Source organism: Pseudovirgaria hyperparasitica (genome assembly GCF_010093815.1).
Source record: "Pseudovirgaria hyperparasitica strain CBS 121739 unplaced genomic scaffold EJ05scaffold_8, whole genome shotgun sequence".
Lineage (NCBI taxonomy): Eukaryota > Fungi > Ascomycota > Dothideomycetes > Acrospermales > Acrospermaceae > Pseudovirgaria > Pseudovirgaria hyperparasitica.
The window spans coordinates 180,519-208,236 of NW_022985556.1; the positions used below are offsets into that span (position 1 = coordinate 180,519).

The 27,718-nt window shown below is 51.0% G+C and overlaps 10 protein-coding genes across 10 annotated transcripts; 4 read left to right on the top strand and 6 right to left on the bottom strand.

Moving 5' to 3' along the window:
- Positions 1-393: 393 nt before the first annotated feature.
- Positions 394-3,864, bottom strand: EJ05DRAFT_368999 (uncharacterized protein). Its single transcript, XM_033741131.1, has one exon. It carries the CDS (start codon positions 3,406-3,408, stop codon positions 637-639), a length of 2,772 nt encoding a protein of 923 aa, XP_033600318.1. The 5' UTR covers positions 3,409-3,864; the 3' UTR covers positions 394-636.
- A 2,439-nt stretch (positions 3,865-6,303) lies between these two features.
- EJ05DRAFT_510744 (uncharacterized protein) lies at positions 6,304-7,613 on the bottom strand (the record flags this gene model as incomplete). Its single annotated transcript, XM_033748198.1, has 1 exon — positions 6,304-7,613. Exon 1 carries the CDS (start codon positions 7,438-7,440, stop codon positions 6,304-6,306), a length of 1,137 nt encoding a protein of 378 aa, XP_033600319.1. The 5' UTR covers positions 7,441-7,613.
- Positions 7,614-8,103: 490 nt separating this feature from the next.
- EJ05DRAFT_369979 (uncharacterized protein) lies at positions 8,104-9,931 on the bottom strand. The gene is made up of 6 exons (XM_033741135.1): positions 9,638-9,931; positions 9,513-9,531; positions 9,280-9,456; positions 9,102-9,191; positions 8,934-9,048; positions 8,104-8,883 (listed from the first exon to the last, which is right to left on the bottom strand). Exons 1-6 carry the CDS (start codon positions 9,662-9,664, stop codon positions 8,205-8,207), a joined length of 1,107 nt encoding a protein of 368 aa, XP_033600320.1. The 5' UTR covers positions 9,665-9,931; the 3' UTR covers positions 8,104-8,204.
- A 677-nt stretch (positions 9,932-10,608) lies between these two features.
- On the bottom strand, positions 10,609-12,054 carry EJ05DRAFT_500397 (uncharacterized protein; the record flags this gene model as incomplete). Its single annotated transcript, XM_033746989.1, has 4 exons — positions 10,609-10,937; positions 10,993-11,559; positions 11,627-11,843; positions 11,917-12,054. 4 exons carry the CDS (start codon positions 12,052-12,054, stop codon positions 10,609-10,611), a joined length of 1,251 nt encoding a protein of 416 aa, XP_033600321.1.
- A 320-nt stretch (positions 12,055-12,374) lies between these two features.
- EJ05DRAFT_485955 (uncharacterized protein) lies at positions 12,375-13,214 on the top strand (the record flags this gene model as incomplete). The annotated part of the gene is made up of 1 exon (XM_033745494.1): positions 12,375-13,214. One exon carries the CDS (start codon positions 12,375-12,377, stop codon positions 13,212-13,214), a length of 840 nt encoding a protein of 279 aa, XP_033600322.1.
- Positions 13,215-14,903: 1,689 nt separating this feature from the next.
- Positions 14,904-17,095, top strand: EJ05DRAFT_438960 (uncharacterized protein; the record flags this gene model as incomplete). The annotated part of the gene is made up of 6 exons (XM_033741851.1): positions 14,904-16,080; positions 16,134-16,360; positions 16,417-16,603; positions 16,655-16,709; positions 16,760-16,802; positions 16,853-17,095. Coding segments are annotated over 6 exons (1,932 nt in total), but the record flags the coding sequence as incomplete, so codon positions are not given.
- A 1,149-nt stretch (positions 17,096-18,244) lies between these two features.
- On the top strand, positions 18,245-20,372 carry EJ05DRAFT_476174 (2,4-dichlorophenol 6-monooxygenase). Its single transcript, XM_033743966.1, has one exon. The coding sequence runs from the start codon at positions 18,472-18,474 to the stop codon at positions 20,296-20,298; it is 1,827 nt and encodes a 608-aa protein (XP_033600324.1). The 5' UTR covers positions 18,245-18,471; the 3' UTR covers positions 20,299-20,372.
- Positions 20,373-20,852: 480 nt separating this feature from the next.
- On the top strand, positions 20,853-23,356 carry EJ05DRAFT_476175 (acetyl-CoA synthetase-like protein). Its single transcript, XM_033743967.1, has 4 exons — positions 20,853-21,171; positions 21,305-21,500; positions 21,650-22,096; positions 22,147-23,356. The coding sequence occupies exons 1-4, from the start codon at positions 21,007-21,009 to the stop codon at positions 23,082-23,084; spliced, it is 1,746 nt and encodes a 581-aa protein (XP_033600325.1). The 5' UTR covers positions 20,853-21,006; the 3' UTR covers positions 23,085-23,356.
- Positions 23,357-23,438: 82 nt separating this feature from the next.
- EJ05DRAFT_510749 (glycoside hydrolase) lies at positions 23,439-25,712 on the bottom strand (the record flags this gene model as incomplete). Its single annotated transcript, XM_033748199.1, has 5 exons — positions 23,439-24,456; positions 24,507-24,883; positions 24,933-25,162; positions 25,216-25,556; positions 25,612-25,712. The coding sequence occupies 5 exons, from the start codon at positions 25,710-25,712 to the stop codon at positions 23,439-23,441; spliced, it is 2,067 nt and encodes a 688-aa protein (XP_033600326.1).
- An 840-nt stretch (positions 25,713-26,552) lies between these two features.
- EJ05DRAFT_476177 (uncharacterized protein) lies at positions 26,553-27,663 on the bottom strand (the record flags this gene model as incomplete). Its single annotated transcript, XM_033743968.1, has 2 exons — positions 27,539-27,663; positions 26,553-27,475 (listed from the first exon to the last, which is right to left on the bottom strand). A coding segment is annotated over exon 2 (416 nt), but the record flags the coding sequence as incomplete, so codon positions are not given.
- Positions 27,664-27,718: the final 55 nt, after the last annotated feature.

Consider the following 27,718-nt stretch of genomic DNA (forward strand, 5'->3'; position numbering starts at 1 on the left):
GAGCTGCCTGCCGGCATCCTTCTTGTAGGCTTCAAGAACCCGTGGGAGGTGTCTTTGAAAGGTCTTCTCCCACCCTGACGCAAGATACACTATCATCGGCTCACACAGCTCAGCGTTAAAGTCACGCGCGCCAGCAGCCCCATTGTACATACCACTGCGCCGTACCGTAGCTTTATATGTGGCCCAATACAGGCCGCCTTCAGCTCTATGAGCCCCCCATTTCGCGGCAGTCCCCACCGAAGCTTCGATGGCGATATCTGTAGCCTTTTCATATTTGTCATAGATGTTCTCGATGAGAGCCTTATTGATTTCTTTAACGCATGTCGAAACCGCTTCCTCGAGAGCCTACGGAATCACAGATCAGCACAAGTGATGAGGTTAGAATGAAAGACACGTTTTATAGATGAGACCTGTCTGCTATCCATTGAACCAGGTTGAGTGCTAAGGAAAGAGATATATCAAATGCGCTTCCTCATCATATGAGACATTCGTTGAAATGCGAACAATGCAGTTCTAGATAAAGAGAGTGTCAAGCAATTGACTTGATGAAATATGAAATGTGAAATTTGAAATTTGAAATTTGAAATTTGAAATTTGGAGGTTGAAAGATGAAACTGTGATACCGTAGACGTTGAGTCAAGTATCATTAGCCATGCGAGTTGAAGTACGAATTTGTACGGCACGACCCAAGTCAAATGCGCATGCCATTTTCGACCCATCGATCGAGTAGAATCCTGGTATCCAAGACAACCCTGGAACTAGCTCACTGAGAAGAGAGGAAACATCTGTACTGACCTTTTCTAGCTCTGCGAGCTTCTTCTTTAGGAAGAGGACCTCTCGAACCTTCTGTTGGTCTGTAAGGGTTGCGCCACTACCATCATCAGAAGCCCATAGACTAATTGAGGTCAGCAACTGGTTCAAGTTATTGAGAAATCGTCGACACGAAGACGAACGGCCGGCCTCGGTGAGCTTTTTGCAATGTGCCTGTAGAGCCGGAATCTCGGTCTGGTCTAGAGTCGTGAATCCAGGCACAGCAGAGTCTTTCTTAAGACGACCAGAGAGCTTCTGGTACGCCCGACTACTCACACAAAAGACGGGTAAGTCCCTTGCAACCTGTTCATAGTCTCGCTTCTCATCATCAGGGTTGAAATTCTCCTCATCTTCCTCAATTGCGTTCTCTTGGTCAAGTTCTTCCACACCGGCAGCGAAGTCGAATTGAATCGCGCGCCTGGAATAGTCATTGCGACCAGAAATGCAGATGGTATTCATCTTCGCTTGGACCTCGTTGTGCTCGAATTTAGCAGCTGTGATCTCTTTCCTCACCTGTCTGATTTTATCCTCGAGTTCAGCCTTTGAACTCCGAGCTTTCTTTTTGAAAACCCGGATCTGGTTGATCTCAGTGGCAATATCCTCTTCAGTCAAAGGTTGTCTTTCTTCTTCTTGGTCCTCGGTCTCGTCCTCTTTTTCTGAATCAGAACCAGAAAGATTGCTTCTATCACTATCCGTATCGGCAAGGAAATCATCGTCACTGCTAGCCCTTCTCTTGCGCGGCTTGTCCGTCGCGAGGTTCGATTTACGTTTCTTCTGGAGGGGCCGAAACACTTTTTCACCATCACCAAGTTTGTTCGAGAGACGTTCCCAAACGGCGAGAAGCTCGTCTTGGTCGTCGAACATCTCACTGAAAACTTCTTTCTCGTCCTTGAGGGCTACCAGGCGTTTCTCTAATTCTTTGATTGTCTGCTCGATTGAGTCTTCTTGGCTGAATAGTTCCGACATTCGATCTTCTAAGCCCAGGGAGTCGGTGGCCTCCGTGATGGAAATGTCGTCGGTCTTTGAACAGATGAACGTAACAGCGCTGTAGGTTCCGTCGTACTTCAGCTGTCGTTTGAAAGTATCTCCGAGCAGATTTTTGGCAGATTTATCATCGACAGCCCGAGTGATTGGGGCTACGATCCACAAGCCGGTACATTGCTTCATGTACCCCGCTGCGACTGCAGCACGGGCAGCATTGGAGTCTTGAACACCGGGAAGATCGACAATGACAGCCCCAGTGGCCAGGGCAGGTGATCTTACGAAGATCCTCACGACCTTGATCAGGGGCCAGTATTCAGTCTTCCTAGGCTCCTTCTTTTCTTTGTCCTTCCCAGTGCCCGTTCCTTTGTCTTTCTTGATGATTTTTTCTTTGCTATCAACATACGTCTGTAGCTTTCGGTAAAAGCCTTCAGGCTCCGCTTTCTCGATTTTGATAGTAGTTCCAAGAACTTCGGCGACAATGGGAAACTTCATTAATTTGGCCACGGAACTACGAGCTATGTCTTCCTTCGTCATCTGCGGATATACAGCCTTGATTTTGGCATAAGCAACACCAGCATCGGAGTCGGGGTTAGCACAGTCCCGAGAAACCTGGCCATTCTGATCCAATAAGTCATTGAACAGCACCTTCAGTTCCCTTTCCCAGTCCTCTGGTTTGATGAACTCGATGGCAGCTCGGTATTTCTTGTTCTCATCATCATCATCGTTCCAAGAGAGCTCCGTGACAACTGCAGTGCATGCTCTCATGCAGTTTGTTGGAACGAGACGTTCTTCGTCCAGCATAGCGTTGATAACAGAGCTCTTGCCGGCTCCAGTGTTCCCGACCACACCAACAACTGTGCGAGTGCGGACGGCTTGCTCTTGGAGATTGGTTATCGAGGTCGTCCAGTTGTCTGCGTCGGCAATATTCTTTTCAGCAGACTGCTTCCGCAGAGCCAATTTGAGCTTCTCGAGTAGCTGAACCGCCTCCTGGACTCCGCGCTCTAGGGTCTCTGGCAGGGGAGATTTCATCAGCTGCTGAAGAGACATGTGTCGCTCCTTGCCAACATTGCCGGATGAATCTTGCGGATCATTCATGTCGGAGTCGGAGGCCTGGCTGGGCTGTCTAGACACCGCAGGTTCAAACTTGGGCGACAAACTCCGTTCCTTTTTCACTGCAGGTGACGGTAATTGATATTTTCGGTCGTTAAGTTCTTCGGCGTCACCAGAGTCATCAATGTGAGCTTGGGGGTCATCACCCGATTCTTCCATTACGTTTAAGGCCTGGTGGGCACGTTCATGTCTGTTAATCTGCTTCATACCGTTAGTGGCAGGCGTATTGTGACCAAAGGGCTCCTGGCCTAAAGGAGCGCTACTCGACGGCTGGATAAGGGAAGCTGCTGACAGGTCATGCTCGGACGCAGCTGAGACTTCGACAGCTCGGACGACCACCAGGTTGTCTTTGTATTTGTTGAGAGATGACAGAGGCGTTTCTTCAGTTGGCTGCTGGTCTGTGTCACCGAATTTGAGAATCAGATTCATAGCGTGGCGTTCCACGTAGGATTTTTTGATAGTCTTGATTGTGATTCTCTGGGGTTCATCAGTAATGCCAACCATACAAGTAATAATTGTTCTATACTGACGCCGTGACACTTGACCCACATGAAGTCATTTTCTCCCTTGACATCTTCTGGCTTCTTGGTGTGATACAGAATCGCGACCCAGTAACGTGAAGGTTTTTCTGGTAACTTGGGCCTCAAGGAAAGTGCAAGATTGTGGAACGCTTGATCTGAATCCATGGCCGGGCACAGTTTCAGTAGGCTTGCACAGACACGACTTCAGGTCGTGGACGAAAGTGAGAACACCGCTTGCACTTGACTTCAACTTATCACATGTGGGTGCGCATGTGTGAAAAGAGTTGCGTGCAAAGAAAGTGTGGCTCAGCAACAGAGGGAAACGGAGATCAAAATACGATGACGTTGTAGAAATACCAAAGAGAGGGACGCCAGGTTCTTTGGCAGGTGAACCTAAAACCAATTGGTCCAAATAATCAATTGACTGTAGCTAAACAAGTGAGCACTTTGTTTCTTTCCCCTCGCAACACGGTGCGCGATAGGACGCGTTTGCGCCAGTCCAAATTTGGTTAGGTGCAAGGATCTTCCAGGTCTCCTTACGTCCAACCGCAACTTCAGCAATATACTTGTAAATTTGCATCTCCTCAACACTAAGGCTCAGCGATAAATCGACAGTCGTCTATATCACTTGATAGTCGTGAGGCTTACATAACCCGTACTACTATCATGGATGCCAAACCGACTGTGTCGATATCCCTTGTTACGCGTGAACTTTACACGACTCGCCGTACTTTGTTGCTGTCGATTGCTATTAAATAGCCTCGTTCAGCCGATCTCTCGGCCACTCACTGCTTAGTTTAAAACGGTACTAAGAATGTTAATACATCTAATATAGCTGCTACAAGCTCGTAGACCAGATATTCGGACATAACCTTGACCTCTATTTGTGCCACTTTTTCATGCACTTATTATTCGATATCAATCGCTGTGTGGGACACCATATGGCATCTTACTGTGATGGCTCCTCACATAGCACAAGTGACAGAAATGGAAGTCATTTGGAAGCGCACGCGTGAAGTCGAGCATGGCGAGCAAGGTTACACAAGTCAAAATATCAACTCTGTTCACAGCTTCGACAGGACTGCCAAGTATGACCCCAGGGCTACTCCTAAAACCCGTCACAGATGCGCCCTCGTGCAATACTGCTGAACATTATCATCATAATCCTGAGCAACAATAGTCGCCGCCGTAACACAGCTATGCCATCCATCATCATCCTATCATATAGATGCACATACTGCAAGGACACACCGCAGCACCCGTAGTCCACGACGATAGAATCAAAGCACGTACACATTACACCTTCACTTTAGGTGAGCAAAGGTCCAACGCAGCATGAACCGTATTTGCGGAAGAGGCTGGAATTGACTGCCTATATCTGAGATGTTCTATCGGTAGCGCCGCCACAGGTATGAGCAACTCGCAGGAGGAGCTAGGCCTATATATCTGCACCCACTGGTAACCCCTGAAGCTCAATGCCGGGTAGGCCAGACCATTGCATGACACTACCAGCTGATCTCTCCATTCACAAGTGAGCTCTTCGTCCATATAAATTCAGTAGCCTGTATATAACATCCTCTCGACAGCCACAGAAGTGTAAAGAGGAACCACCACGAGTCTCCACAAGCATATCCATGATATGGGCAACAACCTTCCTAGAAATCGCGAATGCTGGGCCTTTCTCCTGGATGCCTCCTCCTGACTGATGATAACGTTCGGCGGTGACCTATGATAGCAAACACCATTATCAAACGAGCACCCACACGGACATGATATTAAGGTCTCTGCACTCTCGCTCTGGAGAAGAGAAGCAAGATGGCAGACAAGCATAGGGGTCGGTTCTTCTCACTCCAAAAATGTAGTATCTACATTGTCCCGGCAGAAAGAGGAATAGAAAGTGAGAATACAATCCCGTATAAATATACTATAATTCATAGATGCCGGGTAGATACCCTAGTTCTACCTCGTCACCCGCTTGCATCTTGTGTAAACACGAGCTTTCAGCAGAACATCCATCAGCACATCACACTGTTCAGCCTGGTTCCGTAAAGATGAAGACCATTAGTACACACTTCTTACCTACAAAGACCCTCATAACAAAGTCCTTGCCATGACCGAAGGAAAGAACGGAATATTAGACGCGTAATTCCTACTAAGAAGCAAGACTGGATCCCGAAACCCCTATTGAGGTTGAACCTGTTCTCTCTGGCGGAGAAGCCGTTCAGCATTGCAAATGTAGAGAAAGCTGTGTTTGGGCTCATCATGAGTTGCATGTAAGTCAGGTGTCGTTCTTCATCAATGATCTCCTCGGATTTCATTGGGAACATGTTTGCGTCGACTGGAGTTTTACGTCCATTGCAACTGTCTAGTTTTGAATCGTGTCAGAAATTTCTTGGAGTATTTCTTCTCTGGGAGTCAGCTTTCACCTTTTCGCAATTAATCAATTTCAATGCCTAGAATGACACGTGCTTCTCCAAGGTTTTTTAAACTTCATGCGTGATGATACCTTTTGCTTGAAGGCTTCAATATCTGCTAGGTTCAAGGGCAGTATGGATACGTTTCACAAATGCCCTGTAAGCCATCCCTCATACTCGGCGGACTGTGGAAGTCCACTGAAAGTGCCTACAGAGCTGCTTCTGATGATCACAGAGCGCCGAACAGTCGGGAACGTGCACCCGCGCGTGATAGAATCCAGTGGATGGTCTTTTTCTAATTTGGTTTATTCCGACGTCGAAGATTCGGCCACGGTGAATCGCGACGCGATTGTATTCTCGAAACGCCTAAGTCAGTCAATCAATCCTCGCGCTAAAGTCCCAGACAGACAGCCATCCCAAAGCATAAACCAAACGTTCCAACTCCTCCCCCAAATATATCAACCTCAAACCACCCCCCAACCCTCCCTCATGCCCCTCAGCACAACCAAACACGTAGCAAGAACGACACTCTCATCCACCACCCCGCCAACCAAGTGCCCATCTAAATTCCAGCCCGCCTGGCCGTCAACACGTACTTCAGGCCCAAACTGCAACTCTAAACCCGCATCATCTCGACGCACGAGTCTGGCTATGACATTGTGTGCAGTGCGATGTGTGAGCGCCAGTATGAGCTTCGGATCTCGTGAATTCATCGACGTGGACGATGACGAGCTCCGCTGCGAGGAAGGGCTGCCATTTGGCCTCGGTCCGAGCTTGGGGGAGTCGCAGGGTGAGGGAGCGCGTGGCTGGAGCCCGAGAGAGGATTTAATCTGTGCGGTGTTTGGAGAAGGGGATGATGGCATTGCCGCTCGGGTGCGCCATTTCAGTGTCATAGGATTCTCAGTGGTGGCAGATGGCGTTTCAGGCACCGTAAATTTAGTGACGGACGACAGTGGGGCGTGTTTGAGTTCGATGTGTTGGTCCCTGACCACCGAGCTGCCACTGAAATTGTTGCGAATGGACTTCGTATGCGTCGCGTTTCCTTCCTCTGCATCCTCGTCGTCACTCGTCAGGACGATCAGCGGAACTGCCGGTACTGCGACTGGTCTAGGATTCTCTACATTGGTAGTAGGGGTGTCTGGAGCAAGCATCTGGATATCCGCGTTTTTCCTGAGGGCATGTCTGTATGTAGTCCGAGCCACGGGTAGCGCGATACCATCTTTGAATCTGCTCAGTGTGGCTTCTTTCCTCGTCTTGGAGTGCATATACTGCGGTCGATCCAACACGTCTGTAAAGACGAGTCCGAACTCTTCATTCCTCAATTTGAGCGTCTGACAAGCTTGAAAGGACCGCGAAGCAGCACGCTGGGAACGAGGTGAGCTCCGCAATGTATAGCTGCCGGTCCTTGATGGGGACTCCAGTGAGGGTTGTGATCTACCGGGAAATGAGGTGGCGATGTGAGTAGAATCGAGAGACCCTCGCGGGGTTACTTTGTCTGTTGTAGAGGGCATATCTTGCTTGGAAGAAATACGACGTTCTGGCTGTGGTGGACGAGAACCCTGATCCATCGCCATAAATGCAGCAGACATGGCGTCTGTCATAATTGACTACTTTGAACCAACAAAGGGGAGCAATACGGCATCCAAAGAATGTAATTTAGATGCAGCACTGCTTGTCGTCTTCGCTTTGATGTACGCATTCGCCGATCAGGTCGCTTCCTGAGTTAGACTTACTCCTTCCCACGATGCATGCTGCCTACCTATGCTATCATACCTGTGTCTCATATTAGGGACATTCATCTCATCAAGCAGATATGGTTGTGTGCAATCGTTACCATCGAAAAGTCGCGCGTCAAAAACTCCATGTCGCTGGGGCATACTTGATATTAAGCCAATGGCCGGCCAGGCAACGCCACGCGCCAATCAGGTGAAGTCAAGTCATTAGTCCAAGTCCAGAACCGACGTGATGAACGCCAAAGTCTGATATTAGGTTTTAGCGGATCCTTGGTGAAACGGAACAAGCGCTGTCCGTTACATGGACGGCTATAGTGAAAGCAGAGCAGAGGTTAACATCACAGCGAGGAACGTCCAACTCACGGGATGCGGCGAATGCTAAAGCCTATCCGAATAGGCCGCCTGAGAACTAGAAAATTCAAAGCTTTCATTTTCCACTAATTTACCACTCCCAAGTTTCGTATGTTACCACACCTCCTCCCGTTTTACACACATTTTTCGAGATCCATAGAAGCCCGGTTGTAGATGCGAGATTGGAAAGAAATCTGAGTACTTTTCAAGGCTCGGTTTACGAATCGATGAAATGCCATTCGACATCAATCTTGGCCCAACATCGAGATTCCTTTTAGCGTTTATGCGCCTAGGCTGGGGAATGCCTTGTCGTCGTTGACGTTGGGGGATGTGACTCCGCGACCACCGCGACCACCACGGAATTCGCCTCGGTCACCTCCACGGCCTCGTCCGCCACGTCCACGGCCTTCACCTCGGAAGTTACCATCGCCGCGGCCACGGCCTTCACCTCTTGGGGGACGGTCTCCATCACCACGTCCGCGTCCACGTCCACCACGGCCTCCACGGAAGCCAGAGTCCTGAGGGGCGCTGTGAAGGCGCTGATCATCCAACTCGAGAAGAGTACGCTCCTTACGGGCACGCTCACGCTTGGCCTTGGGACCAGAGCCGGCAATGAAGTCTTCTTGCTCCTCACGAGAGATAGCCTTGCCTTCGGGTTGTTTCTTGGAGCCTTCGTTAGGCTTGCGGATTTCGAGACCGGCACCGAGAGCAGCGCGCTTCTCCTCCTGCTCAGCCAACCATGCGGTGTAGGACTTGGTCTTGTCTTCTTCAGGCTCAGGGGCAGCGGCAGCCGTCTCACCCTCAGCATTCACTGGGCCGTCGGCAGCATCTCCAACATCTGGAGTGAAGCCTTCTTCCTTCTCGTCTGCCTTAGCAATGGCTTCGCCGGCCTTTTCATCAGCCCACTCGTCATCACCAGTCTGGCCTCCCCAGCCGGCACCGGCTTGTTTGTCAGAATCACTGTTGTAAATGTCAACGATGGGATATCAGGAAGAAATGGGTCTGCCTACGAGACGCCGGTCTTGCTGTGACGGTCATCGCGGGGGCCACCGCCGCCACGACCACCTCGGTAACCACCCTGTCCACGAGAACGTCCACGGCCTCCCGAGTGTTTTTGCTCGCCGTCTAGGAGAACAGGTCAGGATAGTTGATGATAAGCGATCAATGAATAAACAAACCTTGGAGGCGGTTGGAGTGCCTATCAGATCGAAACTCGTCGGTCGGCTTGTTGCGGTTCTGGTTGCTTCCAGCGCCACGGTCACGGAAAGCTGCATGTCGGATTAGTATCAAATCGATGTGAGATAGCTGACTTGCAAGAGCCAATGCTCAAGAATCTATACGAAGGGCTGTACGGACCTAGTTCAGAGCCTGTGGCACCATCACGGCCTCCACGTCCACCTCTTGGTGCAGCAGTAGCATCTTTCGAGGGAGCCTCAGCAGGCGCATTTCGCTTGCCTTGTCGCGCAGCAGGCTTGTCTACAGTCTTGACGGGTGGGTCTGCCGGTCGGTCCGGATCGAGTTCGGGATCATTGCCTGGTTTGGGATGTGAGAAAATTTCGAAAGAGGTAACTGAGTGGTGGGAAAAGTACCTAGAAGCTCGTAGAGGTTCTGCGACAAAAACCAAAGTCAGTGATGGAACTTTCGAGAGACACGATTGAGCATGCAATGGCAAATCGTATGTGTCGGCACATGACAATGAGCTTAATCAACGCACCTTGGACACGATGCCTTGAGTAGTCATGATGAATGGGGAGTTCAAGCGCCTTCCGCGCTTTTCCCTTTTCGACACTCAATCTGATCCGAAGAAAAAAGATGAAGTGAGAGCTGATCCCAAAGAAAAGGATCGGAACTCTCGGGGCGAAGATGAGGATGCAGGTAGTTGCAGAGGGAAAAGTGCGGTCGAGGTTGGCGGAAAGTCTGGTGACGACGAAATTAGGCAGGGTGTGGCTGCTCGCTTAATCTGAATGGATTGCCCGTTTGCGTCAAGTCGCACAAGGTGCCGCCCTCAATATGTTCGCAGGCAGGATAGTCAGGCAGCCATGCTTGATTGAAATGTTTATGTAGAAATTGCTTGTAACGAAGTAATGCAAATAGAGGAGCCATCATCTGATTGAGAGGCTGAAGATTTATTGCGTTGTCGCTCGACCTGCTATCGTTAAGTTTTAGGGCACCCCGCATGAAGCTACTACCAAGGTACGTTTCACGGCACATCATTCCATATAGATCAAACATTGTCCGGCCTTTGAACCCCTTCTACTGTGTAGACGCAAGCACACTAAATGATGATTCTGACAAGCAGAAACACAGGTAAAACTGCACGTAACCTGCGCCACAGCTGTGCCAAGACACTGATGATGAAGACGTTCGTTCTGACGACTCGAACGTGGTAAGAATGGTACATATATACAAATGGAACAAGCGTTTCGGCTGATTGTCGCTCACTGAAGTATGCTGACCTTGAGCATGGTCGGAAAAACGGCAATCCGAGCCATATGTTCAATTGAGTGCTAAATTCTTTCATGACGCCTTTCCATGACTGTCCCTGTTCATTCATGCAGTCGTGAATTGTAATCGCGCTTCCCAAGCTTTTGCGCGCCGTATCTTTGCCTTTTTGAAACCGCCTCTGTCCATAAACGCCCGCTAAAGTCAAGCAAAATCTGCAACCGCCCTTCATCACCCCTGCCTTTATCTCGACTCGTATTGGAATTGTGTTGGGAAGTGCATGCTTGCAGAGAGACCAAATGGATCTGCGTCTAGCATGGGATCGTAGGAATCGAACATCTGGTTGTTGATGTTCTGAAAATTGCCATTCGTATCGGTCGGGTGCATAGCGACCGGCGATTGGAAGGTTTGTGTATTCGAATTCGGCACAGGTGGATTCGGTAACCCGTGCGGGGACTGTTGCGGTGCAAGTTGCGGCGTCGTGTAGTGATTCGGGAAAGGGCCGGGGCCCGCGGCATGTTCGGCGGGGTCTTGCTCGTCGAGCATATCGGCTTGGGCGTCGTACTCTTGCTCTGTACTCACGGAATAAGTCTAGGACGAACAGAGTTCTATGCCAAAGAAAGGCACGGGGGCGGGACAGCTTGCCGAGTTGATCCATATGACTCTGAAACGGTGAAGGGTAATAGTGCCCGGTGGCAGCGCTCGTATTACCCGACATTACGTTGTTTCCTCCACTTGTCATACCACTTGGACTCTGTTGAGCCGTTATGACCGAGGGTCGCTGGGGCGGAGGCTGTATCTGGTTGAACTGGGATCTTGGAGGTTGCTGCGTCTGTCGCATATGTTGCTGCGGGCCAAGGGGACCAAAGTTGGGAGAGTGTATGGCACTGGACACTGGCATGAAGTTGGGAGACTTGGTTGCAGTCGTGGCTGGCGAGGACAGGTGTGAAGCCGATGTCGGCTGTGATAGCGGAGAACGGTTCGTCATAGCAACTTCATGTTGACCAAGTGCCATTGCCGGTACACCTTCCAGCTTGTGTGGCATGCCTACAAGAGAACGACGCTGCCTATGGTTATTCATGATAGCACTACGCATGGGTGGCTGCGCAGGCGATGTGTTCGCTGGGGGTGCCTGGACCGGGCCTAGATTGGGACTTCCAGTCTTTGCTTGCAGTTCGGCTTGCACGTCAATGCCTAGCATACCGTCAGTGACATTCAATTGTGTAGATGTCTCGGGAGACGGTGAGGCAATATAAAGGACCTTTCTCTAGCAGGATTCTCTCCAGAAGCGAATTCTTGTATCTAAGCATAAGGCATTCGTCGGCGGCGGTGCGGTGATTCTGCTGCAGATTTTGTAGCGTCTCTTCATGGTGCTTGATGGTGCTTTCCAGCTGCTTTATATATTCAGTTCTTCGCTCGCGGAAGGCAGCCTGAGCTTGCCTGTTACGCTGCTTGCGCTCCTCGGAAGTAGCATATATCTGACAACGCTTTGTTAGCTGCAGTCTGCGAGACCTTGCTACACTAAGACACAAGGGGTAGGAATGAGCTCACGGGTTTACGTCCACCTTTACGCTTTTGCTGCTGAGGCTCTTCCTGAGTGTAGGTTTCGGGATCAGGTTCGGGAGTGGAGGAGACTGAGCCGGATGAAGGTTCGCGTTCTGGGTCCTTCTTGCCCACGGCAGAAGGCATGTCTTGCTGAGTGCTATCTCCCATCTGCAGGAGAGGAACGAGTTTCGGGGGATATATTACGAGAGACCAAAGCACAAGCGGGCCTCCCGTCCGCGCAAGGCGAACAGTAGGCGCGGATATCGATAGGGCTGGGGCCGGTAGGGTTTGGTGGTGGTGGTAAACGCGCGTGCAAAGGGATCGTCCAGAGCGCCGGAACCTGGCAGTGCAAAAGCGTGTGTCGAACTGTTTGATAATGGAAAATAGAATAGCAAAGATAAAGTTGCAGAGGTGGAGAGAGTTAGTTGGCGTGAGGTAAGCAGTTGGCTAATGGAAATGTGAAAATGGGGTGTGCTGGTCCTGTCCTGTGTGTAGTAGCGGAGGCGGCGGGGGAGGGGGCGGATGGGGATGGATGGATGCCTTTTAATATCAGACCGGCCGTGAAGGTTGTGTTGTTTGTCCTTTTGCAGACTCCATCCACTCTCTCTCTCTATAATGAACAGTCCGACCGTTTCGACAATTCCGCCTCCCTTTGTGTCCTGGCTGGGCAGATGGCAGATGGCAGATGGCTACTGGCTAATGAGAGAGCGAGCAGAAAGCAGATGGCGGACTGCGGCGAAGGCACTGGCACCAACCACCACGTACTGCGACTTGCTTCCCGTCTCAGGTGTATCCTCTACGACGTCGTTGTCGCTGTCGTTTTCGTGGTTCTCGTCCTCTCCTCAATCGATATTAGATCGTACGCCGACAGTCTGCATCAAATGAAAGCGTGCCCCGAAAACAAAGGTCAGGACAACAGAATAAGCAATGGACAGGCCAACACAGGTAGCAAGACTGAAGAAGCGCAATTGGTTGAGACATACGACGCCTCCCCAGTACAAAACGAGGTGGTGGAATGCAAATTTTCACTCGACTCGACGACTACCACTGCCGCTACGACGACCACGACCACGACCATGGCCACTACTACTACATACACACCACTAATTACTGAGGGAACGACAGGCTCCTTTGGTGTGAATCGACGGCTCTGGCTGGGCAGAATGCGCGGTTTCACCTCCCGCGACAGGTTACATTTTCTAGGCCTGCCCCGCCTCCTTCACGTCCTCTTCATGCAAGCGAGACGCAACAGCATGCCATTTTGTGGCGCCTTTTGCCAAGGGTGCCGGAAAGAATGGCTGTAAAAGGGTTGGTTTTCTGCTTTCCTGGACGCTTCACCCGAGGTCAGCTCTCCCACTCCACGCACACGGCACTACAGTACGACGCTGCTCTTGCTGCGCTGCCCTCCGCCCGAACGAACGGGGTAAGCCGGGGCAAGGCTTTGATGCTGCCCTTAGAGCTGGGCAGTGATAGTACCAATATTAAGTGCCCCGGCGCGCTCATCCGCCCAGCAGCCTGGATGTGCCGCTGCGGCGCTGCCGATGATGCTGATGCTGATGCTGATCCCCGTCGTCGTGCCTTGACTTATTCATGCCTCGTCCTGCCATCAATCCTCTCTACCATGAAGGCTACTGACAGATGCTGCGTGTTGGAGGCTGCAGCTGCACTCTTGCTAATTAATGTAATGGGAAAGGGTTCGCAAGCTGCTTGATGATCTGCAGACTGCAGCATCAAACCCCGCGTGGACCGTGGAGACCATTCGCTCTACCACTTCATTCACTCTACTAACCTATAAAGGTAACCCACATTTGTGCTCACCTGTCGAATCCGGGCAATCTGCATCCCTATACCATGCATACATACATGTATACGGACACGGTTCGATACTACTGTGTACATAGTCTTTTGCTGACATCGCAGACGCGTCCAGAGCGTCCGTAAACTTGTCACGATGCTTGCATCCCAAGCCTCGATTCTCATCAAACTGCCAGTCAGTGCGCGTTAGCGGGCCTCGGCCGAACCATCCGGCGGTGAAAAGCAAGTTCAGAATGACCTTTAGCCCTGACTCTTCAAGGTTCACACCTGTGCAACATCGTCTCGTGCTGCTCTTTCGAATATCTTCTTGCAATCGGGCCTACTCTTAGACTCCAAATGACCCAGTCTTCGAAAGGAACCAAGAAGAAGAGAAGGAACCCAAGCCAACAGAAATGCAAAGTTGAACCTCAAATACTGATGGCTGGCGAACGTGTTCGGTCGGCCTGGCTGACCGAGTGTCGCAGGCCTAAGTCTTGACCTTCTGTGTGGAGAATCAGATGCATTGACTTCCTACTACACTCTACGGCGTGATATAACCTTGCGTAGCCTAGCTCCAATTCTTGGACGAACTTCGTTGAGCTGCTGTCATATAGTATTCCTCGACTAGGCCTGGCATGCGCTCCATGCAGTTACCGTGTGGAGAGCTTACAACTAAATTAAGAGGCAATTCCCCTATTCGAAAAAAGGGCGGGAAAAGCCCTTGCTCATACGGTCAGATAGGATGAAGTCGCATCAGTACATATCCACAACATGATGAAGTGATCAAGTCTAGGTCCATTAGGCCGCCCTCAAGTATCTATGCTAAGTACCAATCGTACATAGAGGTGAGATATAGGTATATATGCTATTAGTGGCAGGCAAGATTGGTTGACACAGTCGACGGAAGGCACGACTTATCGTGTAGTTGCCCATTGTTACATCAGGCGTCAACAAAGGACTGATCTTTCCGAGTATTGCCTCTCGATCGTCAATGTCGAGATAGCTGATCTTTCTGATTTTTTAGTCGCAACATGCCTTTTTTCCATGTATCCGGTAAGAATGCAATGACGCTTTCGTCTGTCTTGATTCTGACATGCATGGATAGTTGCGATCAAATCCCGTCGCTCAAGGCGTAGGCCTCTTACCACCACCACATAGACTTGGACATGGTATTCTCGCTACCCTACTATGTCTACCGAATGCTAATCTTCCTAGAACCACAGCGTTCTGGCTCCATCAGAAGCGACCATTCTCGTGACAGACCTTCTCTTGATATCCTGAATGACTATGTTCCACTCTTGCCTCCGGCTCCTTTACGCAGAAACGAACCGCAAGCAAATGAGAATATTCCCCCACCAGTCCCGAAAGCCCCTGTGTCCAACTGGGCGAATGCTCAGCGGCCTCTTTCAGACATACGAGAACTCACAGAACCTAGTCTTGTTGAAGACGCGAATCGAAGAAAGGCACCAGAGTCAGGTTTATTGCGGAACCTGTCACTGACAAGAAGAAGCTCTGTGGAGAACTCATCCAGTAATCGTCATGCTCGTGGTGAGGACTCTAGAGGCCGATTGTCCCCTCGTCGATCGCCCAGGAAAGACCAGGATCGCTCGAGCATCTACAGTATTCCACCAAACAATGTTCCTCCTCGCTCATCTTCACATCATCGTCGCGAGAGAAGCTCATCACGGTCAAGAGGGGGCCATTCTGCGCCACCACTACCGCCTCCACCATCAGCGAGACCAGAATATATAACGCGTAAAGGGCAGCCTAGTAGTCCAGTGAAAGCGACTGCTGATAGACTTGATCCGGTCACTTCTGAAAATACGCGACGAATCCCTTCCAGGACATTCTACCGCGAGTCTCAATTGACCGACATTGCCGAGTTTCCCATACATCGACATCCACGGATCAACATAGAGATTCACCTTGGCGCATCGCTGTATGTAGGTGGGGGTACTATCGAAGGGACTGCGCGGATATCCATAGACGACGCGGAGCGAATCCGCCACAAGCGAGCTTTAGCACTGGCGCGTATCTCTGTTGATCTCGTAGGGATCGAGGAAATAACTGGTGCGAAGAAATCAGTGTTCCTCAATCTTGCAACGGAACTTGTTGACCCCGAAAACCCTCCACCTCACGGGATGGTGGAATCTCTGAAGCAAATTTCGGCCATTGACACATTTTGGCACCTTGCGCCATCAATTTCCGTTCTACCATTTTCACTCAGCCTACCTTTAGATGTTGGGCCGCCCCCGTTCATATCTAGGATAGCACGAATACGCTATCTCCTGTCAGTGACGCTTTTGGTTCGTGATCAGGGTAAGCAATATCTTGTTCGGCAATCACAAGATGTAACAGTGATACCAGTGTACGATCGTAAGTCTAATGTATCCGACATCACGGATCGTCAAAAGTAACGTTCCGATTAGCAGAAAAAGCCCTGATGTCTTTGCCAAGTCCTCTGACTGCTGAAGACGAATTCATTCGGTCTCGAGATCATGGACTAGAAGTCATACATGTCACCGCTGGTCTTCATCGACAAGTCTGGGTCAGTGGTACAAGCATCTTCGTCGATATTCATGTGGCGAACAATAGTAGCAAGAATATTAAGCGACTGGAGCTGCAACTGGAGCGAGACATACTTTGCTACAAGCATGTGTGTCAAAGGTGTCCCGAATCTTGTTCGGTGGTCGCTAAACCTTGACTGTTTAGGCTGCTGCATCCACGATGGAAAAGTCTGCGAGTCAAGGCCGTATTTTCGATGCCAATGATCGATCAATCCTTAGTCGGTCAATCACGAAAGCTGGAGGTGGTACATGGAGTGGGATAGCCGCGCACACCACCGAAATACGCACATGTGACCTCGAGCTGCCACGTGGACATGCAACTGTAAAGTGTGGTACGTCGATCATATATTGCCCTCCCACCATGATGAACTGACGTTACACAGGTAAATTTTTCGAGGTCAGGTATTTCTTGAATGTTGTTGTTAGTTCTGCCCATACGTGAGACTGTCCCAATGCTAGCCCCTGAATCGCTGCTGAGGCAATAGCAGGAAACTCGTGACGATACAACTACCAATCGTCCTCATTCATATGGTACGCTCTTGTCTGTTCGAATGCTACCCCGCTGGACTCACATAATCCAGAACAGTCTCGACATAGTGCCCAATTCTGTGGCACAGGTCGCTGCAGCCATTGAGGAGAAGCGCTCCAATTCCAATCCTGCCGATGACCCTCCAACCAGCTCTCCGCGTCTCCGTCGACGCCCGTCTGTTACCGTGCAAGGTCGGGCCTTTGCAGCGCCCCGCTTTCAATCCCTCGACCGAATGCGCTCTGAGACGGAAGTGATTCAACATCTGGGTCGCGATTTAGAGGCCAGTCCACGCAAAATACAACACTCCATACGCCGCGTACAAAGTAATTGCAATTACCGTACCGACCAGGGCTCGCACTCGCCGCCTCAAGCTCACAAGGGTAGATTTTTAGATTCACACGGCCAAATCGAAGGTACTAGTATTGGCGCTGATGTCAAAGCTCAATTGAGGAGGATGCGTAGCACGGATACAGCAAGGAGTAACCTTCAGTCTGCGCATTACCGGAAAGAGAGCTGTCCGGGTGTTACCACACTGCGAACGGTACCGAGTCTTGGGCTGCGGGACATGGGCAAGGAGAACTTCATGGCAGGCACTGGGCCTGGAACTGGGACTGAAGCGCGAGAACAGAGAGATCTCGTTGACGGTTTCAAGCAAAGGATTGAAGAGGCGAAGCAACAGCGGCAGTTTCAATTTCAATTCAAGAAGAAGAAAAGTGGTGAGAAGAGAAGTGGACTCCCGGGTGTTGGGTGGCTAAGAAGCTTGGATAGGGATCGTGAAAGAGATGGAAGGGAAGGGAATTGGATATAACCTTCAATGAGACAATGAGGATGATATACTTACAATGATACGTATGTACTATACGTTTTCGACGTCCTTTAATTGCCCGCAGCTACTTGCCCAACTCGGCCTTCTGTCAGAATTCACTTCGTAGCCGTCGCGTGCTTCGTCTCGTCGTTTAGTCTACGGCCAGACACGAAGAATGCCGTGAAATTGCAAAAGTGTACCGTAAACAATCACGTGATGTCAAAACTCTTGCCTCTTATGTCCATTCAATTAAGGCTAATTGAAGAGGAGAATGCCTGCATTGACCTCGTCGGCCGCTTCTCGGCGAGTTTTCATGGATATATCCGTAGAAATCTGTCCATATGAGGAACCTCTTTCCGAAGCCATGATCGCAGCGTTTGGTCTAAGTCAGCATCCTCTTGTTTGCATTAACGTTCTTTAAAGAAATGTCACAGTCCGACTGTGATATGCAGGTGCCAAGTAAGGTTGAGCATTACGCGTATAAAACGCGCAACGGGGTAATACATTTCGCAAGTCGTGATTCGTTGGCATCGTAGTTCTGACGGACATCCCGCCTCGCATTCGCGATTGCCGGCATTTAGAACGCTACTCGAATCCTTGCGATGCGGGGGTGTCGTTGCTTACGGATGCCTTATGAATCGCCAATTTCAACGTCGTACGAAGTTTATACACTACCGCATATGCCTTGTATTTATATAGTTGCAGACTAGTTCGTGACTCTACCATGAAATTGTGACTTTAGATGAATCCAAGGTCTCTCTGGTTTCAGACTTCAATAGCCTGGGATCTGCTATTGGAACCTCTTGCTAGACTGCTCTGAGGTTATACTTAGGAGTCAAGATTCGTACGAGGACTCAGCAAACGACATGTCTCCGGCAACGATCACATCTCCCGTGGTCATCATAGGAGCTGGTCCAGCCGGTGCTTCCCTGGCCTGTTTCCTCTCCTCGCACTCCATCACAGGTCTCATCATTGAGCTCAACAGCCACTCCGCAGACACCCCTCGCGCTCATATCACGAACATGGCCGCGCTCGAATGTCTGCGCGACATCGGTCTCGAGGAAACCGTCCTCAAGCTCTCTACACCTGACGAGAACATGTCGCACACGCGTTGGTGCTACAATATGGCCGGCCGCGAATACGCACGCATCCATTCCTGGGGCGCCGACCCTGCTCGAAAAGGGGAATACGAGGCTGCATCTCCCTGTAAACACTGCGACCTGCCGCAGACCTTGCTTGAGCCGGAACTCGTCCGCTATGCGACGCTGCACGGCTTCAAGATCCGCTGGGATACGGAGATGTTGTCCTTCGACGAGGATTCCTCCGGAGTGCTGGTGCGCGTGCGAGACAACATCACGGCAGCAGAATACCTCATTCGAACTCAGTATTTGTTTGGCGCAGATGGCGCCCGCTCCCGTACGATCCAACAGCTCGATATCCCACTCATCAAAGCCCCTGGTGGGGGTCCTGCGCTTAACATCCTTTTCCGCGCTGATCTCGCTCAGTTGATGCCACACCGCATGGGCAATCTTCACTGGATTATGCAGCCGGATCGCGACTCGCCTGACTGGGCCTGGCTCAGCATCCTCCGCATGGTCAAGCCGTGGTCCGAATGGATGCTCATCGCGCTCCTACGCCCAGGCTCAACACTCTCTCAGAAACCAACCCCTGAGCAGTGCGCCACACACATAACGCAGCTAATCGGCACCACTAGCATCCCCGTGACAGTAGAAAAGATAAACATCTGGAACATCAACGACATCGTTGCTTCAAGATACTCCTCGGACTTGGGCAGGGTGCATTGCCTGGGCGACGCCGTCCATCGCCACCCGCCCTTCAACGGCCTCGGCAGCAATACATGCATCCAAGACGCCTTCAACCTGGCCTGGAAAACCGCATATGTGCTCAAGGGCCTCGCACGTCCCTCACTGCTCAGCACGTTTAGCACAGAGCGACAACCCGTCGGCGCGGCGGTCGTCCGGCGCGCAAACGCCGGCATCGCAGCTCATGCAGATGTGTGGGACGCGTTCGGACTCCTCCTGCCCACACCCGCAGAGCGTACCGCTGCGATGGCCGAGTTGGAGGAGGACAGCGAGCAAGGGCGGGCAAGGAGGTTCAAAGTGCAAAAAGCGATCCACGAGACGAGGTACGAGTTCCACGGGCTGGGCGTGGAGATGAACCAGACGTATGGCGCGGAGACGACAACGGCCGTGATAGCGGACGTATTTCCAACAGCGCAGAACGCGACCGACGAGGAGCGCATAGCGGCGAATCCGGACCAGGTGTTGTATCATATCCGTAGCACACTGCCCGGGCGTCGCCTTCCGCATGTCTGGCTCTCGCGACCTACGCCTGAAGGGCTGGTGTCTACAATCGATATTGCAGGCCACGGGGTCTTTACGCTATTCACTGGCATTGGAGGTGCTGGTCCCTGGACTGCAGCAGCGGAAGAAGTTGGTGACAAGCTGGGCGTTGAGGTTAAAGTGGTGGATGTGGGCTGGGGGTGTGAGTGGGAGGACGTGTATTTCGAATGGGCGCGCATACGTGGCGTCGAGGAGGACGGATGTGTGCTTGTCAGGCCGGATCGATTCGTGGGATGGCGGTGTGGAAGGAGGGACGGTGCGAGTATGCTGGTGGGTGTGATGAGTAGTATTGTAGGGAGAGCAGAAGGGAAGGGACAGGTTGGGATCTAGAAGTGAAGGAGGCATCGTACTGGTTTCTGATGACAATAGACACTACATTATACTGATCTAGAAATGAACGAGCGCATAAACGTAGATTGTTTTCATCACAACACAACCGTAGTTCAATCAGCCATAGGCATCAACAGTAAAGTGACTTCCCTCTCGGTGTGATATACGAACAGTATCTTGATAGAAGACGTACAGAGTTCCCATGGGATTGGATATTTATATAGCCAGCATGTGCTCGATTGAAAACGCTGGGTAGGGGTCGTCAAAGAACGCCAGGAGAACGAGCAAGCACTTTGATTGCGGTCGTTGTCTACTATTATACGAATGATTGTATAAGCCTATCATCAAGGGGTATAGGGTCTTATCTAGGACGACTTGTATAGCGTGATAAACAAGTACGTATAGGAGTGGCTTCGCCGGTCGCCGGTCGTCGGTCTAGCGGAACCAACCTCGGAGGCCGCTGCCCCAGCTTTTGCTAACCCAATTAGGACAGCTCCACAACACCGACTTTGCTCATAGTGGACGTAAGACGGTCCTATAACCGACGCCTGCAATGGCTCTTCTACTGTGCCGCAGTGCGAGCGCGCTGTTACGCCCTTGTATTCTGCGTATGTCTGCTGTCTTCCTCTTGTACACCCCATTATACCACAGATCGCCTTCAATTGTTGATTTTTTGGGCAGACGGAGTTCCGCCCTCACATAACGACCATGTCCGGCGCTCTCTCTCGGCTGTCAAAGATTGCCTCACAGGTCATCAATCCGACGCATGCGGAAGAAGTCGACACAGCGAAGGAGTCGAAGAACCATCGGCTGAACTTTCACACCCTGTCGCCAACGGCATTCTTGCCAAGAGCTGCTGCGATCGAGCCAGATGTACGTCATGTCGCCCGCCTACGGAAGCTCTAAGCGCACCTACAATGAGATGGCCCGAGTTGAAGAGAAGACTTTTCATCGAGAACGTCGCTCATATATGGAAAAGACCCGCTAACTGAACAATCCTTGCTAGGCCGAAGCCGTATACCACATCACTACAAACAACAAAGTCCTAAGGAGAACGTATGGTGAAGTGGCCGATCGTGCGCGTGGTGTATCCTACTACCTCAAGAAACACAATTACACAAGAGTTGGGATTCTCTCTACAAACACACCGGCATTCCTTGAATCGCTGTATGGGATTACAGCTGCTGGAGCCGTCAATGTCGGTACGTAAAATGCGACTGCGCCCGTACCGATCCAACATACTATACTGCGCACGCAGGGGACCCCTTACAGACAGCGTCCTAGAACATCCATGCTTATCCCCTTTCGAAGGCCAAGAGCAGTACTGTAATTAGCTGACTGGAGCTGGCAGCCATCAACTACCGACTGAAATCTGATGACATTGCTTATATCTTTACCCACTCCGAGGTTCAACTCATCATCGTCGATGCCGAATTCGAGGACCTCCTTTCAGACTGCCGCAAAGCCTCCCCTCTAGTACAAATACTCATTGACACCGATACAGACGCGATTGAGGGGGATCTGTGCGGCCCCTTCGATCGTGCAGTCTTGGAAGGTCTGAAACATGACGTCGATACAGGGAATAAAGGCTGGGATGGCCTCGAGGTTCAAGCCGCAGACGAAGAGAGTGTGTTCGCATTAGCATACACAAGCGGAACAACGGCTCGCCCCAAAGGCGTCGAGTATACTCATCGTGGCGCATACCTTGCCGCTCTCGGCAACATAATCGAGAGCGGCCTCAACTACCACACCGGCCGCTGCAAGTATCTCTGGACACTTCCTATGTTCCATGCGACTGGTCCGTCTCACTCTCCCCTCCCTCGGCCCTTTATGTTGACCCTCTTCTAGGTTGGACCTTTCCTTGGGCTATAACAGCCGTTCGCGGCACCCATTACTGCCTTCGCAAAATTGACTATCCGCTTATCTGGCGGCTCCTCAAGGAGGAGCACATAACGCACTTCAACGCCGCACCCACTGTAAACACACTACTCTGCGCCGACTCTTCCGCATCCCGCCTCCCCTCTCCTGTTCGCGTCACCGTCGCCGCATCCCCGCCCACCCCACACCTCTTTGAAACGATGACAGCTCTCAACTTGCATCCGGTCCACGTCTATGGCCTCACCGAAACCTACGGGCCCATCACAAAGGGCTACCATATGCCCTCCTGGGACGCCCTCCCAGCCAGAGACAAATACGCCAAAATGGCCCGTCAAGGCCACGGCTTCGTCACATCTCTCCCCGCACGCGTCATCCAACCGGACCGCACCGACGGCCAACTCATCGACGTCGCTCGCGACGGCAACGAAATTGGCGAAATCGTCATGGCCGGAAACATCTGCGCAAAGGGATACTACAAGGATCCCGTCGCCACATCCAAGCTGTGGGCCGGCAGTGTCAGCCACTCGGGCGATCTCGCCGTCATGCACCCGGACGGCGCAATCCAGATCCTCGACCGCGCAAAGGACATAATCATCTCCGGCGGCGAGAATATCAGCAGTGTCGCGCTCGAGGCCATGCTTGCCACGCATCCCGACATTCTCGAGGCGGGCGTCGTGGCGGTGAAGGACGAGCGCTGGGGCGAGCGGCCAAAGGCTTTTGTGACGGTGAAGAATCAGGCTGCTACGACGGGTGCGGATGTGATTGCCTGGGCCAAGGAGAATAGCAGTATCAGTCGGTTCATGGTGCCGCGGGAGGTGGAGATTGTGGCCGAGTTGCCCAAGACGAGTACGGGCAAGATACGGAAGAATGTTCTGAGAGATTGGGCGCGTGGGGTGCGCAGTGAGTAGCAGTAGTAGCGCGCTCTATGTGTGCAGCATGTCATGGAATGGTCGTACTTTCTAATCATGAATAGTTGGCAGGTACGAATGCATATATATACACGTATGTATGGACGAAATGTACAGATGAAGATGAATCTACAGGATGGCTACAAAGACATCATCCATGTCAAACTGTATCGTATGCTGGGTTCCCCGCACAGAAATCGCTACAGCAGAACAAGGATGAGACATTGAATATAGCGTAATGAATACGAAAGAAAGAACAAAAAAAAATCGACACCTCTATCAACAGGTCCGGCCCATTAAACAGTCATTCATATCCATTTCATTGCATTCGCACCTCGTGCCTAACATCACCATTTAAGCTGAGCAGCCCTGGAGCACATATGTCTCCGTGATCGTTACCGTGGTGGCCGCACCACCCACATCAGTCGCCCCTCCAGCAAGTGGCGCCCCAGGAGTCACTCGCGGAGTTACCACGGGCGCCACGGAGGGAAGTTCCATCGGCGTTGAAACACCGGTGCTAGGAAGACTGACGAACCCGCCAAAGCTCTTGCCCGCCGGCGGTGGCGGTGGCAGCGATGAAGCGATCGCACCAACACCCATTTCAGGAACAGGGGTCACGACGCTGGTGATTAGAGTGCTGGGGCTTGAAGGAAGGGGGGCGAACTGGATTGGAGATCCAGACGGCGCAAGGATGGAGTTCTGGTTTGCGACTGACAGCGCAGGGATGGAGTTCTGGCTTGCGATTGACGGCGCAGGGATGGAGTTCTGGCTTGCGATTGACAACACAGGGATGGAGTTCTGGCTTGCGATTGACAGCACAGGGATGGAGTTCTGGCTTGCAATTAACGGCACAGGGATGGAGTTCTGGCTAGCGACTGACAGCACAGGCACCGGGCTTTGGAATAGTGCAGCAGAGGAAGCTGTTGGTGGTGCCCCTGACGGGCCCACAACGGCGCCCTGGGAGACGGCTGTCGAGACTGCATTCAATGGCAGTATGGGAATTCCAGTGTTTCCAGAATTGATATCGGCAGGAACTCCACCAGACATGGTCGATAGGCCGGCTCTCATCGCGATCAGGTGGTCGGGCGAATCCCAGTTCTCTTCGCCGAAGCTCCAGGCCATGACACCACCGAGTTTGAGCGGGACGACGATAGTTTGAAACTTTTTCTGTACGTAATCTTTCGAGTCCCAGCTCCAGAAGATGTTGAGCTCAGTGTCGAGGTATGTGAGGCCGCCTTTGATGGTGTCGTCGCTTGGTTTGGTCGTTGCGGTGCGCCACGACTTCCAGACGTCTGGGCCTTCACATTGACTGCCGGAACCACTGTAGGTGGGGTTGCAGTGGCCATAGCCACAGTAGTCTGCTGTGTTACCGCTGTTTATGATTAGAATGGGAATGCTGAGAGGAGACAAATGGTTACGTACCACCAACCGTCAGTGGAGCAGCAATAGCCACTGCCACATTGTAAACCTTTCTCGGGTCCACACTGGCCGTCCGTCGCAGGTGAGAGAGAAGATGGTGCATCTTTCGCGTTCTTTGCCTCAAAGGTCATGGAGCCGGAGTGATTGGTGTCGGCACCATTGGAAGCCTCCAGTTCTACAGTAGCACATCCGAGCCCTCCTGTAGATGTACACCCGGGCTGGACACCGAACCATTTAGCATACAAGGCTAGACCTAGGTTTGCTTTTTGGGGATCTAGGCCAATATTCAGGTATTCCTGGACCGTGTCGAGGGTATCTTGTACACAGGTGTGGTGGCTTGTGGTTTTGTCTCGCCTGTTCATGATGTCGTAGGTCATGATCTATACGCTGTCAGGGGATTCGCGTGCTAACAAGAGGGAAGAAACTCACGTTCACAAAATCAACATTGTCGAATATGTTTTTGCCGTTAGCTGCGTTGAAGATGAGCATGTCGCCCTTCTTGCCAGGAGTCGCTATGGAAAGAACCTTGTCGGTTCCCATGGTTGTCTTTATAGTCTTTAGCATGTTGATGTAGCCTGTGGTTTCAGTACTGGTCGAAGGAGGGGCGCCTCCTGCAAGATAGTAGACGTCGTTTCCACCAGGGTATTCCCAATCAATATCTGCGGCCGTCAGCATCTCCGAGTCCATCACACTCCCTCACGGTGTTACTCACCAACGCCGTCAAAGTGAGCGCCGCCCCCAAAATCATGCGTGACGATCTGCTTGATGTTTTCGGCAAAAAGGCTCAAAGAGGCGTCGCTCTCGATAGCCTTTCTCCATCCAGTGGTAGGATCATCGTTCCACCCACCGATGGCGAGGCTGACCTTAATATTGGGATTGAGTGCCTTGATAGCTTTGAGAGTGTCAGCGTGCCACTTATGTCCTGGCTCTGTATACTGAAATGTGGTCCAGTCTATAGTTTGGTTGTTGAGATTATGGCTTAACATGAAGGCCAAGATGACGTTTGTGACGCCTTCAAAGGATGTTGCGGTCATAGGAACATTGGGATGCCATCTATTCATGTTAGTTAGTACGACTGAGGGAGGGCGACGAGAAGGAGTGAACTTACTGGTCATAGTACATAACCAAGCGAGGGGCCGAAGTGGTGTCTTGAGCGACGCTTCGTGTTACCCCTAGAAAAGTCGTCAAAGTCCTCAGTATGTTCCTCATGTTGGGCAGTAACGATATAGGAGTCCAGCTGCTTGATATCGATGGTAGCACAGTATGTTAGGAAGAAGTAGGTAAGAGTGTATGTCGTACGCATATACGGGTAGCGTATTTATATACTCTCTAACAGTGAATGCGGCGATACAGTCACGGATCTGATCGATCGTGAAGGAGCAGAGAAATCTCTATGCATCGAGACAAAATATATATTCCATGGAAAGTGGGTGCAGCAGCCACAGAACTGCTGAATGCAGAAGTCACAATACGCTTCCACCTGCCCAAAACCCTTTCTTGAATGCTTTCGTCAATTATTAACTTATCCATGGCATCGGAAGACCAAGGTCAGACCTCAGACTCTGTGATGGAGTGGTGTTTGCCATAACGTGGCTTTGAAATACCGCCTGAGCGCATCTAACGCGTTGACGCGCCACAATTCGACGCCTACAGAGTAGAACAACGGCATTTATTGCTCCTGTAAAGTGATCATGTGCTGCTCGCGTGTCTGTGTCCTTCTCACTGAAACTTGTTAGGTGACCGGGATATAACGATTGGCCAAAGTGCGTTCGATGATGCCATATAACTTGGCGCTTCGTGAATGGACGACCACAGCATCACAAAAATGTCGACTGCTAGATTAAACTCCGGCGGTAGTTTCATGAGAGATGGCAGATTGAAGCACCCAATGGAGCTGAGGTCATTGAAGTGGGTCTTGGCTCATTCCATGCTTGGATAAATCCCTTGCTTCGTTAAAGACCTACAAGTCCACCCGTCGGATGTGCCGGAACCCAATACGCCACATTATCTGTCTGCTAAGTTAGGACAAGGTTGATCAATGTTTCGAATGTTCGTGATACCCGTCAGAACGCCCAAGTCTAGGTGGCCTTGAGTCAGGTGGAAAATCTTCTGTTTGCCATATCAGATTTGAAACACTTGAAATGCCAGTTACACTTGATGATGGTGATGACGATACTTTCATTTTTATTCTAGATGATAAGGTAGATTCGTCTGTTTATCCGCGTCAATTCCAGACATCCTTGTAAGGTTATATTGATCTGCCATAGAAGCACCGCTACGGCGAGGAGGGTTTCGACGCAGTACTATATGCTCTCTTGGCTATGTTAGAATTGAGTTGAGCAAAATGTCGGATACTTGTGGTTATTTTCGATCTCTCACTTAGCCTTCTTCTTCATTTCGGCCAGTCTTATGTTCGTCTCCATGGCATGCTCCGCAGTTTTCTGCGTAATGTCTTTATCGATCTGTTCATTCTTCAGCCTCATGGCTTCTCGGGTTTCCGCTATAGCTATCAAGCTCTTTATTCTCTTTTCGATTTCTTTTTCCTGTGCTTTCTTCAGTCCGGCCTTGGTCCTGATATTGGGATGCGCCTTCAGGAAATTGGCGGTGAACGCGAGCTGTTCCTTGTCTTCAGCTGCTGACTTGGGACCAGGACCTCCATAGGGCGAGCCATGTTCATGTGTTAATGGTATGGGAATGGTGGGATGCAAGACGTTCTCGGGGTTCCGGGATGTTGAGCTAAGCGGGAGGGGAGCACCTGCAACTGGTGTACTTTGGTCCAGGCTGGGGGATGGCATTTTGCCATGGAGTACGAGCGCTGCGAGTTCGTTTTCAAATTGAGGGTCGTATGGCCTTTCAGGGAGTGGCACGTATTTGCTATCTGCATCGACGGGAGTGTGTCCAACCGATGGAGAGGGTGTATTTGCAGTGCTTGTACGATGAGGAGTGTTGTTTGAGGTTGTAGCAGCCTCAGGCTTATAAGCATCAGTCATATCGATATTGACACCTGTAGTGTCGCTGGCAGATGGCATGCTAACGATTGCTGTAGTTGTTATTGATCGATTGGATGAATGAATGAGGTAACATGTGAAACGAGCTTCTCCAGTAATCTATGTCCTGGAGTAAAGTGATATTGCCGTTGTTGTAAGAGATGAAGTGGAACGGGAGGAGTGAGATGTAGTGATAATTATAAAGTTATAGATAAATGATTTGTTCAA

What these genes read in the sequence shown, in the direction of transcription:
- EJ05DRAFT_476175 (XM_033743967.1), top strand. Translation starts at nt 21,007, where the DNA reads ATGTCCGGCGCTCTCTCTCGGCTGTCAAAGATTGCCTCACAGGTCATC. An exon ending in CTGCTGCGATCGAGCCAGAT is followed by an intron (nt 21,172 to 21,304) that starts GTACGTCATGTC and finishes AATCCTTGCTAG; the next exon opens with GCCGAAGCCGTATACCACAT. An exon ending in TCCTATGTTCCATGCGACTG is followed by an intron (nt 22,097 to 22,146) that starts GTCCGTCTCACT and finishes ACCCTCTTCTAG; the next exon opens with GTTGGACCTTTCCTTGGGCT.
- EJ05DRAFT_369979 (XM_033741135.1), bottom strand. Translation starts at nt 9,664, where the DNA reads ATGACTACTCAAGGCATCGTGTCCAAG. An exon ending in TGCCACAGGCTCTGAACTAG is followed by an intron (nt 9,192 to 9,279) that starts GTCCGTACAGCC and finishes TCCGACATGCAG; the next exon opens with CTTTCCGTGACCGTGGCGCT. An exon ending in CACAGCAAGACCGGCGTCTC is followed by an intron (nt 8,884 to 8,933) that starts GTAGGCAGACCC and finishes CATTTACAACAG; the next exon opens with TGATTCTGACAAACAAGCCG.
- EJ05DRAFT_368999 (XM_033741131.1), bottom strand. Translation starts at nt 3,408, where the DNA reads ATGGTTGGCATTACTGATGAACCCCAGAGAATCACAATCAAGACTATC.
- EJ05DRAFT_476174 (XM_033743966.1), top strand. Translation starts at nt 18,472, where the DNA reads ATGTCTCCGGCAACGATCACATCTCCCGTGGTCATCATAGGAGCTGGT.